General features: G+C 49.3%; 1 protein-coding gene across 2 annotated transcripts in view; it reads right to left on the bottom strand.

Annotated features, from left to right (window-relative positions):
• Window positions 1–5,327: 5,327 nt before the first annotated feature.
• Window positions 5,328–18,863, bottom strand: part of LRRK1 (leucine rich repeat kinase 1) — a 74,824-nt gene continuing 61,288 nt past the window's right edge. For both annotated transcript variants that reach the window (XM_059858645.1, XM_059858646.1), the window contains exons 29-34: window positions 18,189–18,340; window positions 16,494–16,611; window positions 15,089–15,205; window positions 9,226–10,061; window positions 8,555–8,656; window positions 5,328–6,733 (exon numbers count right to left, since the gene is read on the bottom strand). In XM_059858645.1, the coding sequence (XP_059714628.1) occupies window positions 6,556–6,733; window positions 8,555–8,656; window positions 9,226–10,061; window positions 15,089–15,205; window positions 16,494–16,611; window positions 18,189–18,340 (1,503 nt within the window). In that variant the 3' untranslated portion in view covers window positions 5,328–6,555. The remainder of the gene's footprint in view (window positions 6,734–8,554; window positions 8,657–9,225; window positions 10,062–15,088; window positions 15,206–16,493; window positions 16,612–18,188; window positions 18,341–18,863) is intronic.

Genomic DNA, 18,863 nt, shown 5'->3' with positions numbered 1-18,863 from the left:
GCTGCTCACGTCGTCAGTCCGTGTCATTCCACCCAGCAGAGGCACAGAGTCACACACTTTGGGAAGTAAGCCCAGGTAAAAGGATCTCCCTCTTCCAAAGGGTTTTGACCTCTGTGTTGTGTTGTGGCCTGGGATGAGCCCAGGGCTTTAACCTTGGCTCTGAGGGAAAGCAGAACAAACCCATTCATCAGGAGCTGGTGCTGATGAGCTGTGCCATTCCCTGGTTTTGACTTTTTCCCTCATGAAAATGTTAAAAGTACTTCTGCTGCCTGAAAATACCCATAAGTGTACATTTCAGATGCATACAGTGACAAGGGTGCATGGTGCCCTAATGTTTGTGTGTTTAAAACACAGTAAAAATAATTATTATGTGGCTTGAGCACTTATTTTTTAATAGTTCTAGGAGTTGTTTGGTGTTGGTGTGAGGACAAAATTATGTCCCAAAGCAAGAATCTTAGGGATTGCAGAGGTGTTTCTTCACACAAGGGAAAGGGAAAAGAAAAAAAAGCACCAAAAAAAAACAAAACAAAAACCACCAACTTGTATTTGTGGTACAGAAAAGAGCATAAAGAATATGGACCCCAAAGAATGGCAGCAAAACAGAGGGAAAGAAGCCTGTACTTGTACTGTATTTATTAACATTTATGATTATGTAGGACTTTTTTTAGCCCATAACAGCTGGTAAAAGCAGAATGTAACTGGAAAAAGCCATTTTGAGAACAGCACCATGTGGTATTGAGGTTTTTTTCTCAGTTGCTGCAGTTCTAATTCTGCTATCAAATCTCTGTTAAGAGTGAGTTCTGTACCAAGCTTGCAGGCAGCCCTCGAGGCCTCACATTGCAATTGATCACATATTTTATGGACTCACAGCTTAAGAGCAGTCCATTTTAAAGTGAAATTTTAATTATAACCCTTTATGACAAAGTCTAAACACCTAAACCCCATTTTCAACTAAAGTGGCATTTCCTGCCCCACTTGTAAGGAACTGGACAGAAGTGGAAATTGTCCACTGGTAGGTGCTAACCCAGCCCTGACAAAAATCCCTACTGGGGCTGGGACATTTCATCCTCAATTTACTCTGGTTGGTTGCTTCAGACAGAAGCTTCCTTCACCCTGAGGAAGCAGGAAAATCATGGAGGGTTTTTCTCTGGGCCACAGAGGTGTGAGAAAATGAGATGGTGTCATCCTGAAGGATGTGCCCAGTTGTCCCATCTATAGAGATGCTTCTGTTCTTTATTGAAACAATTAAAAATGTGAGACAATTCTTTCCCTCATTATTCTGGTGCAAGTAACTTGGGCTGGATGCTGTGGCATCCTCACAGCAATAAAAGTCCCACCCAAACAGAGCTTTGCAGCCCCTGGGCACATGGTGTTAAACCCTTCTCCTTCTCTGCCCACCCCTGGATGAGGAGCTGAATTTATTAATGCTGTTTTCTCAAAGCTTTTCCCTCCTGCTCAAGGATCAATGATGGCAAAAAGAGCCCAAGGGAGATGGGGGAAAATACGAGTCCAGAAAGGCACTGGGTACTCCTGGTGGCTGTCATGCTGGATGTGACTATTTCCTTGTGACATTATTTATCTGTGACTTTGCAGAGTCACAGCACATGGAAGGATTTCAGGTTTTGGTCCTGTGGGCACAGTGGGAGTTTATTACCCAGAAAACTCAGTGCCCAGCTCCAGCCCCATGTGGCTCCCCTGGACCTGGCTGGATGGTTCCTTTCAGCACAATCAGCACAAAGTCCTGCTGACCCAAATCTGCTTACTCTGAGTTTTTGTGGAAGCCTCTAACTTTACATTGCAAATTATTATCCCGAGCTGTTTCGCATGAATACTTGCTAAAAATACTCGGCTTGCACAGCCGGCCGCAGCCGGGAGCTTTTGGAAAGAAAATCTTGCAGAGACATTAAAAATGGGGAGAAGGTCCAGACCCCACTGGGCTCCTCCTCTGCTCTGGCCTTGGTGATCCCTGGGCTGGTGGGACACTGCCCTGTTTTAATGAATGTTTTTGTACCCGGTGGACTCTGCCAATGTGAGTTATTGTGCTGATCAGAGCAAATTCAGGGGTTGGATCCCAGCTGGAGCTCAACAGCCACCTCCTTCCAGGCTTAGGCAGCCTTGGAGACAACCTGGGCTCCCCAGCCAAGGCAGTGCATCCCATGAGGAATGCTTTCCAACTATTTTCCTGGATTTTACCTGGCTGCTGCTGCCAGAAGCACTTTTATTCCTCACGTCCGAACTGCTGCTGACACTCCCAGGTGTAAGGAACATGTTCATGTCCTTTCCAAGCTCCAGAACCATCTCCCAGGTCTTCTCCAGCCCAGCAATCCCTACCACCTTCTAAATCACTTTCATGAGTGGGGTGAAAAAAATTAACATCAAAAAAATAACAGCCCAAATACTAGGCTGGCTCTATGTACTTTCACATTTTAATTCAATAAAAACCTCAACTTTAATTGACCTGAATCGGCTCCAACATTTCCAGCAGGCTGGGCTGGAGTCTCTTGGAAATGTGGGGTCCTCCCTGTTTGATTGGGGATGTCAAGATGACTTTGCCAGGGTCCTGCTCCACCTTTTAGAAAAAGAAGACAAAAGAGTAACACCACCTTTGTGTTTTACTGACTTTTCACCTAGAGGGCTCCCAAAAGGGGCAGAGTTTAAAGTGGTTCTGTGATAAAACAAACTTCCAGTGCAAACAGGCTGGGATGTGGGGCAGATAAAGGCTGCATGCTGTGCCAGCACTGGCTCTGCCAGGATGGCTCTGGGTGCTGGGGTAGGACCAGAACAGCCCTGGGAAACCTGAACCACTGTGGATGTTCCACTCATGGGCTGGGGATGTGCTCTGTCCCTCTGCCACCATCACTTGGCAGTGATTTTGCTCTGTCCCTCTGCCACCATCACTTGGCAGTGATTTCCCAAGTGCTGAGCACCTGTCCCAGGTGAGTTCAGCTCAATCCCTGGCACCATTCCTGTCCCCAACCCCATTCCTGGTCCCATCCTTCTCATTTTCATCCCCATGCCCAACTCCATTCCTGGCCCCATCCTCACCCTAATCTTCATCACAATCTCCACCCTCATTCCCATCTCCATCCCCAGCCCCATCCTTACCCTGCTCCACCTGGGTTAAGCCCCTGAAGCCTGACCCTTCTCCCATCCCGGGGTAAGCTGAGGACAGGCCTGAAATAACCAGGATATTTCCTGTCCTTTTAAAGCTTGCTTAAAGAAAACTCATTTCCTCTGTCCTTGCAGTAGCAGAATACAAAGCAGCCAGTGCTGCCCCTTTCCCCACCTCCCTTAGAAATCACCTTCTTTTCCTTATGCTGAAGCTGAGAGCCCTTGGTGCTGTGTGGGATGGGGAGCATCCAGCTGCTGTGTCAGTGTTCACCTGCCCCCACCCTGTCCTAGGGGCACAAGAGGTGGGGTTATGCTCTAATATATCAAATTACAGCAACTCCTGCCCACTGTCCAGGGCACTGTGTGCCTGAGGCAGAGCCAGCCCTTCTTTCCTTTCCTAGCAGAATGAGCTGTAATATTCCCATTTTCCTACACATGGAGAGGTAGGTTGGGTTTGGACAGCCCCAGGCTGGTGGGGTCTGTGCTGGGGCCCCAAAATGTCCTGAGTGAGCATCAGGATACGGGATCTTGGATATGGGATGCAACCAGTAGTTTGCCTCTACATCATGACTTCCCCCAAAAATACTCAGGCCATGCCCCAAACTGGGATATGGGGCACAGCTGTTCTTCATCCCAGGGCCTGACTCTGCACTGATGCCAGCAAAGAAACAGCCCAAACCAGGAAGAGGAATCAGTATCCAGTTGGAAATTGAATATAATCCTTTCAGAGCAGGTAAAGGACCATGGAGCACTCCAGGGAAAAGCCCAGGGAGCTGTGTGGCTCTGCTCTCAGGAGTGAGGGAGTGAAGCTGGGGGGGCTTTTGGGCTCAGTTAATCCTAGGCAAGTCCTGTTCATCTCATTTTGCTTCCTTGGTGAGTAAATAACACCCCTGGCACCCCCTGCCCTCCCACTGCTGGTGCTGGGGGTTAATCCACTCCCAGAGCATCCGCTTCCCCCCCAGCACCAAGCCCAAAGCTGCTCTCTTGCTGTTTTCTTGCCTCTCCTCAGTCAGCAGAAGGACTAACCCCCTGCCAGGGCCTTGTTTGGGCTTATATTTATCAGCTGAAATAGTGAGGACTGAGATAGGGGCAGCTCCCCCAGACCCACAGCTGGGGCTCGTGCTGCCCCTTTGTTCCCAGGCTCTGGGGCTTTTCCTGCCTTTGGCTGACCCCATCCCTTCCCCCAGGATGCCTGATGCCCCTCACCTGTAACTGCCATCAGGAGAACAGGCTTTGCTAGTGGGAGAGATGGAAAGGAGCACTGAAATCTCAAACTGTTTGAACTGGTGGGAGTTGATTTAATTTTGTTTTTAATGTCTGTTTATTTCTGCCCCCGGGAATCATTCCTGCAGCACGTGCAGTGCTCACTTAATGGAGCCTTGTGCTAATGAGGTTTCAGGTCTGCTACAGAGGGGGATTTTGTTCTTATTACTCAGGCTCTCAGCTGCTTCTGGGAACCAACCCCCTGCTCCCAGGAGGTTTTGGGACACACACCCATCACTGCAGCATCTCTCAGAGGTCCCATGGAACCCAGGTGCCACCCCCTTCTGTTCCTGACCACCTGGCAAAGAGCAGGGATGTCTTGGTGTGTCAGGGAAGGTCTTGTGCAGCATCAGCCCCAGAGCAGTGTCCAGCAGAACAAAGGGCCTTCTGTGTCCAGGCCTTGGTCAGGGCCCACCAAAGGTTTGGGAGATGCTCCAGCTTCCCCCATAGGCACTGGGGAGCCTATGGTGGGCACAAGCCCACGCTGGCTTTGGGGGCAGGACAGCACCCAAGGTGTTCTGGTCAAGAGGTACAATAAGAACTGCTGTGGTTGTTCCACAGGATGTTTCCTCAAAGGAAACCTGCAAGGCTGAATGAAAGAATGAGCCCCTTTACAGCTCCTGTTTGGGCTTCAGGTATCATGGGAAGAGTTCCTGCAAGTCAAAGGAATCTGGCAGCTGGACAAGGTGACCATGAGACCTCACCCCAGCCCTGAGACAAAGGCAGAGAGCATGTCCTGGCAAGGGAGGGAAATTTTGGTGCTGCCATACCTGATCATGAGCTGCTGGAGAGGCACAGGGTGACAGTCACAGGCAAGGCCAGGAATGGAGACAGTCTGTACTCACAGCCCTGATTCCAGCTGTGCCAATCACAACCAGCACTTGAATCACGCTGCAAACCCCGAACACCCAGTGCCAGTTGGGTTTCCAATAAAAACCATCAATGCAGTGTCATCCTGGGGAGGAATCAGTTTATTTTAAGATACATTCTGTTTCTGAAGAAGGATATTTTAGCAGCCTGCAACAGAAATGTGAACCAGAGGGTTAACCTGCCCGTTCGGCCTTGGCCAGCCTTGCCGATGCTCACACGAGATTCTTGGGATAAAAAAAAAAGAAAAAGAAAAGTCCAAAATTCAAACTGTACACCTTTATACAGGGTGCTAAGCTGGGGGCACTTTTTACACTGCTGTACATGCTCGGGATAATGAAGTGCAATTGGATTTAGAGCCAATACAGCATCCCAGGCCACTAATGAAGATAAAATACAAGCTGTGGTGGGCAGAAGCTGCACAGATACACAGATACACAACTGAGCTTATTGTGTTCCTGCTGCTCCAGAGTGCATTTCCCAAGAGAAACAGGAGTGGAGCAGAGACAGCTTATAAACCTTCCTGGTCAGGGGCTCCCATATTTTCCATCAGGAATATCTGTCACACCCAGTGGCTTTGTTTTCTATCAGCTCCATCGACAAGGCAGCAGTGCCATGAGCCAGCTCACTCACTCCTGGTGCAGCGTTCCTGGCAGGTTCTTTTGGGCTCCCTCAGAGGAACTCTGCACCACTACAGCTTCTAGGAACCAGAAACACAGTGGCCAGCCACAGCTTCTTGCTGGCTCCTACACCAGGGTGTCTCTACACAGGGACTACACCTGAAGTAGGACACACACCCTAACTAAAGGAGTGGCAGGGAGGTGGGAAGCAGCCCCACAGTGCTGGGTTTCCAGCAGATGCATTCTTCCTGGGAACAGGGTGAATCAGCCCATGGTGTCCGTGCTGCCAGCCAGCAGGCAGCCGGGACTGGAACGTGCTCAGACACCCAGGGCAGAGCCCACGGAGCTCTCCTGGCTGACACACACACAACAACAGCAGCAGCAGCAGCCAGGGCATGCTGAAGGTGAGGAAGGAATTCAAAATGGGGAAGAACAAACTGGAAATCGGGGGATGAGCAAACTGCAGCCACCTTTGCTCTCAACAGTACAGGGGAGCGTGTGACAGAGCAGGGAGCCGGGCCAGCTCCCAGCCCTGCTCACAGCAGCTTCTTCATTCCCCAAAAGCCCTGGTGGGGCTCTGGGACCCCCACGGTGCTCACTAGCAGCAAACCAGACACACACTCTCCCCATGAGCCCTGGTGTGTCTCCGAGTCCAGGACGCTCCCGCTGGGTGTCGGGTGCAGCGCCACGGGCACTACCTTCTCTTGCGCATGCAGGTCTCCAGCCTGCCCAGCTCCTCGTAGGCCTGGTAGAAAATGTCAAAGTCTCTGGCACTCCAGCCCCTCCAGACAGCCAGGCACCTCTCCATGTGTTCATTCTCAAAGCAGCACACCACCGTGTCCTTCGCTACCAGAGCCGCGTCCACCAGCGTCCTGGGAAGGGAGCAGAGAGCAGGGAAGGGCATTACAGGGAAGGGCATTGCAGGGAAGGGCATTGCAGGGAAGGGCAGCTCTGTGAGCTCTGTACTGGCTCATGAGATTCTCTTCCAGCTACACAAGCTTTTTATAAGCTGCAAATCCTTCAGCAAGGAGAATGTTACAAAGAGAGGGATCAGAAACTGTGTCACATCAAAACCAAGCAGCTCAGTGACATGGGAAATGGTTTTTAAAGGGATTCAGGTGCCTAAATATGCAGGTGGGGGCTTAAGTCTGCCATGGCATTTGAAGTTGCTGCTAATCTCCTGATTTGCTAAATCCACAGACTCTTGCTCCTGCTGCCAGCTGGGCATTTTCAGAACAGTTCCATCATAACACAGCTGACAGGCTGCTGAGAGCTTCCACAGCCTGGAATAAAGCATGGAAGTGGGATGGAGCTTGATTGTGTCAGCTCAGGGTCTGAGCCCCGAGCCCAGAGTAGCAGGCACAGCTGGGGCAGCACTCAGGGATCCGTGTGGTCTGTGTTGTACGTCCTTCCCTTCATGGTCTCTGTTGAAGCTGGCCCTGCAGGTACCTCAGAGGGAGGTGGCTGGGCAGACAAGGACACTTTTCCCTTGCAGGGTCCAAGGGACAGGAGTCCAGCCCTCCCTGGGCTCCTTCTACCACTCCCATAGCAGATGGGGAAGGTTGATGCCAAAGTGTTTCCCCACAAAGGTGCCCAGCTGGGAGCACTGGCCACAGGACTGTCCTTGGCAGCTGCTTTTTATTACAAACTTCCCCTACAAAGCCCCCTCCCTTTCCTCCCCTCCCTGCTCTGCCATTTGAGCAGCCCCTTCCCTTTCCTCCCCTTCTGCTCTTTATCCTGCTGCTCAGACAGGGAGGGTCAATGGCCATGGTGCCTGGTCCAGCCAGGCAGCAGGGCAGGACAGGTGTGAGATGTGGTATCACTTTGCCTGAACTCCAAACTCAATCTGAGTTAAGCAAAACCAACCTAAGAGTACCTGTGACCAATAAAGAGAATTCTCCCCTCCCAGCTAACTGATAAAGACACTCAGTTCAGAGTAGAGGGAATGGCAGGAGCCTTTGATCTCCTGTTGTGTTTACCTGGCAGTAATAAATGATCATTTATAATCCTTAGCACTGCTTAACCTGCATTTGTTTGGACATAAATAGTACAATCCCAGACCGGTATTTAAGTGATCAGCAGGAACACCCCCACCTCTCCAGCAGCTATTTATTTCCTTGACTCTCCTTCTCTGTATGAAACATTTTAAATTAACGTATATAACTGCTCTCCCCTGTGCTCCAGGAGCCGTCCCCCGGCCTGTCACTGCCCTCAGCACAAAGGTGCTCATTTAGAGCCAGAACATCAACCTGACCCACGTGAATGCAGCCACAGACAAGCGCCGTGCTCTGCATAAATACACCTCTTGTTCTGAGCACGGGGCCGAGTCTGCCAGGCTGCTCTGACCTTCTGCCAGGTGCCCTCAGAGCAAAGGGAGCCAGCACCAGGCAGGATCAGGCCAACTCGATCACATTGTGCATGGTCCTGTCTGTGTCATTATGGGGTGCTTAGTCTCTGTGGATTTGGGAGATCAGGCTGCAGTAACAGAGCCTTCTCCTCGCTGTCTGCCCCTCTCTAAGAGCATGCACACGCCTTGATGTGCAACCAGCAACTGTGTCCTCCCACTGGGAACTCCTCAGAAGCTGCTGGCAGCCAAGAGTAAGTTCCCAAGAGCCCTGAGAGCCAGCAGAGCCCCTCTGTGCACCCCCAGCCCCCTTGTGCCCCTGGAGACTGGTGTGCCCAGCCAGCCTCACCCGTAGGGAGCCAGCTCCCCCGCCTTCAGCACCGCGATCACTCTGCCCCGCTGGGTGCCCGATTCCTTCTCCAGCCCGATAACGATGATGTCCCCTCCTCTCCTGGAAGAGAAACGAGGGAGATGTCACATTCTCAGCACTGGGGAGATGCTGTCAGCTGAGGAAGATCCATGCTGGATATTCATCCTCTGCTCCATGCCCACCTGCAGCCACGGGGAGGGGGCACCGTGATGCCACGGGGGCATCCTGAATCCAGTGCAGTGAGAGATCCTGTGACAAGCTAACTCAGCTTCCCAGAGGTTCCCATCAGCTCCACAGGAGGCAGCAGGACTTGCCAGGGCTGTGTTCAAGCAAGGAGGCCGACAGCTGCTCTTTGTTTCCTCAGTAGTTGGGGAAACACAGCCTGGAGTCTGACCACCCCCTTCTCATTCTGCTGAAACCAACCCAGCAGGGCTTTCCACGTGGCCACTCTGCTCGACACTGCATACTTCCAAAAGGTGTAGAAAATCCATGCTCCATTATACTGGGAACAGAATTTCTTAATGGTAACTTGACTGTCTGGCCAGGTGAATCATACTGGGAATGTAAAAGCTGCTGAATTAGCCTGAGTTAATCTCATGCTCAGCCAGGAGGGATTTTGACTAAGTTGCCTGGTTAAGTGGCCCACTTACCTGGGGATCCAGATGAGGTCTTTTACAGGAAGAATCTTGACTGCTTGGAGATGCTCCGTGTTGTCACTCGCCGGCGAAGCATCGTGATCCAGGGAAGCCTTCAGCTCGTGGAATTTCTCAGACTCCTCAAAATCTGTGGAGAAGGGTGCACTGGAAGAGCTCATGGGCGAGCTGGGCAGGCTGGAGGGGCAGCGGGTCACCGCGGTGGGAGGCGAGGAGGAGTAGGAAGACACAGAGCAGTAATCTGTGAGCGAGTCCTGGTGGTTGAGGATCTGGGTGCCCACATCTGGGCTGTACATGATGCTCACGTCCCCCGGAGGGTTGTTCTCCATCACCCCGTGGCTGATGGGGGCCGTGGCCGGGATGGCAGCCGCGGGCTGCTGGATGGTGAACATGTCCCTGAGGGGGCTGCAGTCCCCGCAGAAGTAGCGAGCGCAGAGCTGGTAGCTGCTGGCGCGGTACATCACCAGGAAGTTGCTCTTGTCATCCAGACACCAGAGCACCTCCTCGCCGTGGCACTCGGAGTTGCAGGCGATGGATGTGATGACGGAGGGCGGGCTGAAGGGCTCCAGCCTCCTGCTGATCTCCATGGAGGCGCAGTCGATGACGAGGAGCCCGGGGCCGTTGCTGTACCACACCTCGGCCCCGCTGCTGGTGACCTCCATGGCCCTCACCGGGTACGGGTTCTGCCGTGGGTCGCTGTCGGGGATGTTGAATTTGGACCTGTTTGCTGTGTGGGAGCACAGGTAGGAGCAGTTGTCCCCTGGCAGGCCCTGGGACACTGAAAACACGGCTACCAGTCCATCTGACAGGCCAGCCAGCACCACATATGAGTTCTGCGAGAAAGAGACAAAAATTGCATGGAATTATAGATTGGGTGGGTTGGAAAGAACCTAAATGATCATCTCATTCCATCCCTCTGCCATGGGCAGGGACACCTTCCACTAGACCAAGCTGCTCCTAGCCCCATACAACATGGCCCTGAACACTTCCAGGGATAGGCATTCCACAACCTCTCTGTGCCAAGACCTTACCACCCTCATCGCAAAGAATTTTTTCCTGTTTCTTTACTTCTCTATAATAGAAGAGCTTTCATTCCCAGAAGCTCTACCTGCTTCACACATTCTGCAAGAACACCAGTAACTTCCTCCAGAACAGCGATAACACAACATAAAAAGGAGTCATTCCCTAGAAGCTGCTGCAGAGCCAGGCTCTTTTCACCCAGTATTACCTCTCTCTTTACTGGCAAGGGCGGACAGACAGACCTGGCAGCCTGCCCTGAAGGTTAACAAATTCAAGCTGGAGTATGTTCAGAGACAGCCATCCTGATCCCAGGAATCCAGCTGCAGAAACCCGGCTCACTTCCAAAAAGGAGTAAAGCTATTGCTATCAATGTAGGTAGGAGAGGAATGGAAGAAATGCAGTAAAAATGGAAAGAGGGAGCCAATATTCTCACAAACAAGAGCATCCAGCGATTGCTCCACATCCAGAGTCTGCTGCTCTGAGAGCTCTGCTCCTCCCAGGGATGTGCTCGGGGTCTGGCATCCCTGGCAGCTCAGACATCCCAGCCGAGGGCACAGAAGCAGCAGCAGCTCAGCAAAGCACCTGCCAAGTGCCATGAACAATTCTGCAGGTGGGTAAAAACCTGTCCCTAAATGTACAGATGTGCTGGACACAGCTCCAGCTCCGTGGCCATGCATCCCTTGTGTCCCAGGGGCAGGAGCTGCTGAGAAGGCCACGGCTCAGCAACTCCTCCAGCTCATCCCAGCGGGGCAAAATGCTGTTAAACAGGCTGGGAAATTGATCTCTTGGGAACAAAACTTCCCGTGACCTTGGGCCTCTACCAGAAACTCCCCCATGTGTGAAGCAGATAAAACAATACTTACCTCAAAGGCCTTTCTATTTCCTCCCTGCGGAGCAATAAATTCTAAAAAAAGACCATTTTACCCAGGACTTTGCTGCCTGGACTAAGCACAGCTAACCAAACAGAACCAGACAGAGCAGCACAGAGCTGACACAACCTTGCCCCTCCTCAGGCTCTCCACAGTGGAAAGCCCTGCCTTTGGCATGCCCAGGATGCCAGTGAGGGGCTGAGGGCCCAGTCACCCTTCGCTGGGAATGCAAAAATTAAATTAAGGCACCCCTGTGCCCTCCCAGGGATCTTGATTCTGCCTGGCCTGGACAATAGTTCTCAGGCTGTAAATCCACAGAAAAATCCACAGAAAAATCAGTATACTGACTTGCCCCAGCTATTGAGGGGCAGGTAGTGCAGGGTAAGTGTTATTTAATTGACAGCTCTGCTTGCAAGGCTCATTTTGAGTCCTGGACAAAGAGACACTCTCTGCTCACCAAGTATGAGTAAAACCACGAGAGCACTGAGCCCCTATGACTAATCCAAATCACAGCAGAACTTTACTGTAATGGGAAAAACTAGGAAAGCAAGTGGAAAGTTGTGAAATGGGGCTTGGACTAACTCAGTCCAGTCCCAATTCTCTAACCACTAATTAAAAGAAACCCCAACGACCTGCAGTGCTCAGTGCCATGTTCCTGCTGCCATGTGGATCTGGTGCAAAGGCTCCTGGAAGTGGCTTTGCCAAGGAGTTGCATCAGTAGGTTGGATCATGGCACAATGCTTTGCACAAGCTTGGTTTTGGGTTACTTTTTCTTTGGAAGGCAGTTCGATTACTTAAAACTGAATAAAACAAAGCAGAACAGCACACATTTCTCTGCTAAAAAATGGTCCAACTTTTTCAGTCTGAAGGACCCTGCACAAGAGGCATTTCTTACTAGAAATGGAAAATTTAAATTGAAATGGGAACATCAGACATTAACTGTAATGTGGTACGTCAACCTGAACTGCTCCTAGCATGACACAGGACACTATAAAAATCTGCAGAGATTATAATTTTGTCTCATTTGATTTGATAACACTGAATTATCCAAGTATAGCCTTCAGAAAAAATTAATTTGAATTCCTTGATTAGTGTCAGCTACTACAGAACAGAAACCCTATTTCCTTTTGAGTTCCACAGGCCAAATTTCCCAGGCACTGAGCAGTCAGCACCATAACCAGGCAGAGGTGGGTCACTGACCCCCTCCTGGTGTTACCAGTAATACCAATGCCAAATCCTGGCCTGTCTGGGATGGAACAATGGTGGAAGCAAATTTGGAAGGTATTTTTTCCATTGGGATATTTACTGCTTTCTATCTTGTCTACCACGACCTGTTTCTATCCAGCCATTGCTGTTACCTCTCAGAGAGATAAGAAACAAGGAGCAGGAATCCAAATATCCAAATGCTGAGAAATGCCCTTACCCTGCCATCCCTCACATGACTGAGCTGAGGGAGTCACCAATTCTGCAGAAGACCATGTCAAAAACCACCTCCCCACAGATGCCATAATTAATTCTTGCCAGATTTTACCCAGTGCCGGTGAGGCAAAGCCCCCCTGATCAGGGTATTCCAGCAGCCACCAAAGGCAGGCAGGGCTGCAGCCTCCAGAAACCTTAAGTAACTTTCTCAGAATTCATTTTCAACATTTGGGCTCCACGAGGAGCCAACAAAAACACAGAGCAACAGAAGTGCATTTGAAGGCCCCGTGCTGCCAGCAGCGGGGCCGTGCCAGGAGGAAGGCCCCGAGCGGGGCCGTGCCGCGCGGCGATGAGCGGGGATGAGCCGGCTCCAGACATCCTGTCCCACTGCCAGCAGGTCAGCAGGAATGGCAAAAAATCCTCCACCAGGGCCTGGTCACCTCCTCCTCCTCTTGTCGGCACAGGGTCTGGCACTGCTGGCTGCAGCCTTTAAATGCAGCTTTTGTTTCCATGTGTTCCAGGTTCTTGTGCGGGGCCAAAGATTTGCACACATTCAGGTTTCTCTCTCCCTCTGCATCTCTTCCCTCCACTTCTCTTCTACCAAGGCAGAATGTGTCTTGGTTTGCCCTTTTTAACCTGCTCATTTGCTAATTTGTTTGCTTTTTCTGCTGAAAATTGTATTGTTTACCAAAAAGAATCATCCTGGTGACAAAAAGCATGCAACAAAAAGCTTAAATTGTACAAGACTTTTCCTTGGCTGGTGAGTTTCAGATTCTGGGCCCCTCTTGCCTGCTTTCAAATTTCCATGATGCTTCCTTTGGATGAGAAACCAAATTTTGGAAACTATTTCTTTTGGATCAGCCTTCCCAAGGCAGTCGTAAAGAATTCCCCTTCCCAGCAACATCCCTCGGCAATTCTCTGACTAAAAGTTACCTCACATCTCACCAGCTAAAGGGAAATGCAATTCTCTCCTCCACTGGACAGCAGTGACTGTGATAACTCTGATACAGCTTGCTGGCCAGGCAGTGAGTGTGACAAGTGTAAGCTTTCCACATAGGTTTTTTGGAAGAACTGGCTGGTTCAGTTCTTGCCAGCCTGGTCTGCACATCCCCAGGCTGCTGCTCTGGCCATTCCACTGCCAAACTCATTCATAGAAAGGAGAGAGGAAAAAGTAAGTCCAATAAACTAAGAAGGAGTGAGCTGAAGGGAGGTGGATTTCTGGAAGGTTGGGTAGGGTCGGGGGAGGAAGGGAGGTGTCTAGACTCAATATTGCTATTGTAGGGCCTGGCATTATTTATGACATTTTCTAGGCAAGCCACAAACTGGAAATAGAAACCAGGAGACATAAAGCCACTCGTAACCCCTGAGGAATGGCTTTGCAAGCTGTGTGACAGTGGAAAAGCTGAAAGCAAAAGGCTCCCTCGACTGTCCTGGACAGAACCTCAGCCAGCATGAAAAAGAAATTTGCCCTACACATCAGAAATGAAACTCCACGGCGGACAAACGCTGCAGGTCCGGGAGCCAAGGAAAGCCAACAGATGCAGAGAAATCCAGCCCTGTGCCAACTTTACATCAATGCCCTACTTTAGCCCTACTTACACCATGTTTGGAAGTGCAGCAGAACACCTTACACAAACCATCTGCCTCAGACTCAGCAATCCCAGCAGATGAGCCAGAAATGGACAATGGCTCGGGACAGGCCTGGTATAAACCAGCAGCTCTGAGAGCTGCCCTGTGCTGAGCTCTCAGACACATCCCAGTCTGCTGGCATTTGCAAAGACTACACAGCTACCAGTAATGTTGGAACATAATTACATGTTTTCACTTGAGGTGGCTCTAAGCTAACAGAGGTAATTTAGCAGGAAAACAGTTTTTATACATCTCCCAAGGCTTGCCCGCAATAGATACCCAGGTCAGATTTCTCCTGCCAGCACGGGATGGTGGCAATTCCAGGGCTAGGCAGATAACATACAACTTGTTTTTTTAATGCCCATAAGAGTAATTATCCCTGTTACCCACAAGAGCATTACCCAAACCAGCTGTGTTATCTAAGTGTTCTCATTCCAAACCAAAACAGGAGAGTGGCTGAGCCCAGATAACATTTCAGGATGCCTGTGCACACAAATGACAGCAGAGCCCAGGAAAACAGTGGGTACCAGAGGCCGGATGTGCCCACGTCCTGCATTAGCACTTAACAAATCTCTATTCGAATTATTGTTTCATGTCTTCTCCACTTTGCTTGATCAGCCTAAACCTTGTGTTCCAGTGAAGTGGAAACGCAGCTGGAAAACTTCCTTGCTGAGGAATTTGATCTGTTTTGACTATTTTCCCAGCAGGCTTGGAAGTGCCAGCTTTGGTCCCCTGACTCAGGTTCCTGCCCACACCTCTGTCCTCTGGCAGAGGCAGAAAGACCTGGAAAGCTTCTCCTTGCAGTGCCAAAATGTTCCTGGGCATTGCAAAGTCCTTCAGCACCAGCTGACTGTGGCAGCTTGGCCCAGCAGCAGAGTCTCACTACTGCCCCTTTTCCCCTCTTCCTCTGTGTTGTTCCTTACCCTTTTGACAAGAGGCATCACCAGGAAGCAGCTCACAGTGGCAGGAGTGTCTAAACCCTTCAGTGGAGTCTTTAAGGGACACATGCCCTGCAATCCATACACAGAAATCTTCTGGTCCTGTGAAAGAGCACATAAAACTCTATAAATGCAAACCACCTCCCTGCTTTTCATGTCTTGATACCTGAGCAAGATCTAATTGGTTCCAAAACTGGGTTTTATTTGTATTTTTTGATACCCAGAGAGTAAATTTCTGTTTTTCATGGAGAACCTTTGGCATGTGGGTAGAAAGCAGGTGCTGCATTCCCCAGAACAGGCTGTGGACAATATATACATTATCCAAAAGTCACCAGTGTAGGGATTTTATCACCACATCCAAAAGCAGCATCTGACAACCCTGAGTGCAAAAATCCCAAACAGCAATTGAAGTAGGTTGTCTGTTATTTTGCATTAATCTGTCCATTTAAGGGACATTACATTTTATGTGAAATCACACCTGTCCCACACCTCCCAAATCTACTAGACTGACCAAGAGCACCCAGTTTGGGAAGCAGCAAACTTTTCATTCTGATCCAAAAGGTGGAAATACAATGCTTTAAGATATTTGAATTTTAATTTTTCTATACTTATGATAATAATAACAATAAAAATAATATGAAAGAGTATTTGAGCTTTACCTCTATCTGAGGACAGAAAAAGTCAAAATATCTTATTTTCTTATGGGGAGAAAAAAAATTCTGTACTCACAGCATCCATGCCAGGGCAGAGTGAAACAGCCAGCACAAATTATTTACTCAGCGAGTGTGGCCTTTTTTCCTGCCCACTCTAAAACACTGAACTTCAGGTACATTTAACTTTTTTGTCTGTTTTTTCTTTGTTTTGTGTGAAACGATTGTGTCACAGCTGGCTGACACTTAACAGCCCTTTTTGATGGGTGGCCAGGGGCTCTGGGGGATAAATCAGCCACGCTCTCTCACTCTTATCTTTTTAGCTGCAATTTTCCACAGCGAACACAAAACTCGGGTACCCATTTCCCACCAACCTTCAAATCCCTCAGGCCTCTTTCAAAACCCCACCCTTAAATGCATGTTTTCTGTCCCTGCCTCCCTTTATCACGCACAGATAAGGACATTTCCCAGATGAACCCCTGGGCACAGACTGCTCCAGCCCTGAGTTTCCCCTGGGGAAGCCGAGGTTCCCACGGTCGCTCCGGGCTCTGGGAGGCACAGTCTGGAGCTGTGAGTCAGGTAGAAACAGAACACCTGGAGACAGCAGATGCAAAGTCACTGCTCATTTGAGATGCCCTTTGTCTCACACACTCTTGGCTTTACTAATTTAGCAGGCCCTTTCTCTTCGTTAGTGTCGCCCCTAACGAGGCCCCTCTCGACGGGGCACAGGCGATGCTCACCTCCGTGGCTGCCCACAGGGCATTCTGAAATTTGAGTTGGCAGCACAGCTTCATTCCTGGGCAGCTCATCCTCTGCACTTCCATGACTCCTTTCTCCAGGTTCACCACCGTGTAGTTCCTGAAAGGAGCAAGCAACAATTTCAGACAGCCAACACTCCACCTGCACAGGGCTGAGGGACTTGGGGCACTTGTGGCCAAGCCACGACACAACTGCCCAGATGTGGATGATGCTGCAAGGATCTACACCCCTCCAAACTGTAAATTTCTCATTTGAAGGAAAAGAAAGACGTGCCATGGCTCTTCCTCAGGGGCAGATGTGCAATTGCTTCTGTGAAGACTGACACTCAGCTCTCTGACTTTGCACAAGGTTAGTGGGACGTATGTGGTCTGCTCCTGTAATGGAGCTGTGAGACAAACAGATCCAGCTGAACAGCAGTAATTAATAGCTGGGAAGTCTCAGCCCATCTTGACCATTTGGTTCTCAAGGGAATAGCTGCTCTCTAAGTTCACTGCCTTGCTATTATCTGGCTTCATTATTATTCAAGTACATAAACAGAGGAGCATGATTCTACAGAGTAAAGATCTGTAACTTCATAAAATTATTTATAAATATGACTAATTAGTAGTTTTTTGTAGCTAAAAGGATTTTGTTTGTTTGGGGAAGTTTATTGAGTTTGGATGTTTGAACAATAACTGGATATTCACAACCACATCTGTGAGTCCCAGATGTTTTACCAACTGTGGCACAAGCAATTACACATCCTGAAATTTGTCACATATGAGTAAACTTGTTATTCAGCAGTCGCCAGCAAGTGGATTGTCCAGTCAGGAAGCAGATTCACTGAGATATATTGCTGTGAATATTTGGACATCATCCATGTATTCAAAATACATCTGGGAGTGCCATGTGCTTCACCAGTTCAGCAGGAAAAGTTACACTGCCTGCACTGAACAACTGACCAGGGACCACAAATGGCAAAGCAAATAGTTCAGCAACAAATCACGTGCCTTCCCCATTAGCTCAATGGTTACAAATAATGAACACATTAATATAAAATTCAGATCAGTTTGTGAATGTTTCCAAGTAAGTCTGAGGCTATAAAAATCAGCAACATCCATAAAAATGAACCTAACTAGCCGCAGGTCACATGTGGCTGAGCAAAATGCCATCACCTCAGTCACAATTTAATAACATTTTAAGCACATGCCTTCAGTCCAGAACACATTTTACTGGCAGTGCACACTTGGATGCACACACAGCTCCAGGCATGTGGTTAACTCCCCATGATTGCAATAGGATTTAAGCATGTGCTTAATTGCTTTGCAGAAGAGAGATGGAACTGCAGCCTCAATTAGGAAAGGTTTAGTGTTAAATGGCCTCATTAGGAAAGGCAGAACACGTCTGTTCTCATGTGCAAATGCTTCATCCTGTGTGTGTGAATCATTACACTGCCCTAATCTTCTCCCCATATTAACTGAAGCAGAGTTAAGCTCATTAAATATCCTTTATAAAGCAACCACTGTTCCCAATTAAAAGAGTTTGGGAAAACAGTGTTCACTGTATTCTTGGCGTTCATCCAAGCTCACTTTCACCTTCTTTACCTCCCTCCCAGAGGCAGAAGCGAAGATGCTGAAGAGCTTTTTACTTAAAAAGGAAAAAGAAAAGAAAGGAATTGCTAATGTGAGCTGTCTCACCTGGTGTCCTCCTTCCCATCCCAGAACACCACCGTGTACTCCTGCCCCGGGGAGCAGAAGAAGGAAGACTGCTTCCCACAGGGCAGCAGGTACATGAACGTTGCAAAGGTTGGATCTTTCATCTGCCCCACCACAGAGATGGCCAGGGGACGCTGAGGGGGGAGGAAAAGAGAAAGACAAGTCACACAAGATGAAACAGGAGAACCATAATAAACAGGAGGCTCAACAAGGCCAAGCACAAGGTCCTGCACCTGGATCAGGGCAATCCCCAGCACAAGCACGGGCTGGGTGTCCCTGGAATTGGATTCCAACCCAAACCATTTTCTGATTCTATGATTATTTATGAAAGCTTGGTCTGTCATTCTCTTACACATTTTACTGATTAATTTCCTCAGGCTTACGAAGTTTGGAAGCTGACCCATTGCATGACAGTGTAGAGATGTTTGAGAGTCAGGCTGACCTTTGTTTGAAGGACAACAGCTCTAAAACACCAACTGAAATTAATGAAGAATGTAATGCAGCATAATCCTTTTCTTTCACTTTGAAGCTTTTGCTTCCTCATACCTCCTTTTATAACTTGGGGATTTTGAAGTCTTTGTAGTTGCACTCACAGCATGACACTGGAGCTGTTTCTAGAAATTATGGGTAATGTCTTGCCCTGGTGAAATCAGCAGC

Source organism: Haemorhous mexicanus, chromosome 13 (genome assembly GCF_027477595.1).
Source record: "Haemorhous mexicanus isolate bHaeMex1 chromosome 13, bHaeMex1.pri, whole genome shotgun sequence".
In the NCBI taxonomy this organism is placed as follows: Eukaryota; Metazoa; Chordata; class Aves; order Passeriformes; family Fringillidae; genus Haemorhous; species Haemorhous mexicanus.
The sequence above is the reverse complement of the archived record's forward strand: the minus strand, read 5'-3'. Positions and strand labels throughout refer to the sequence as shown.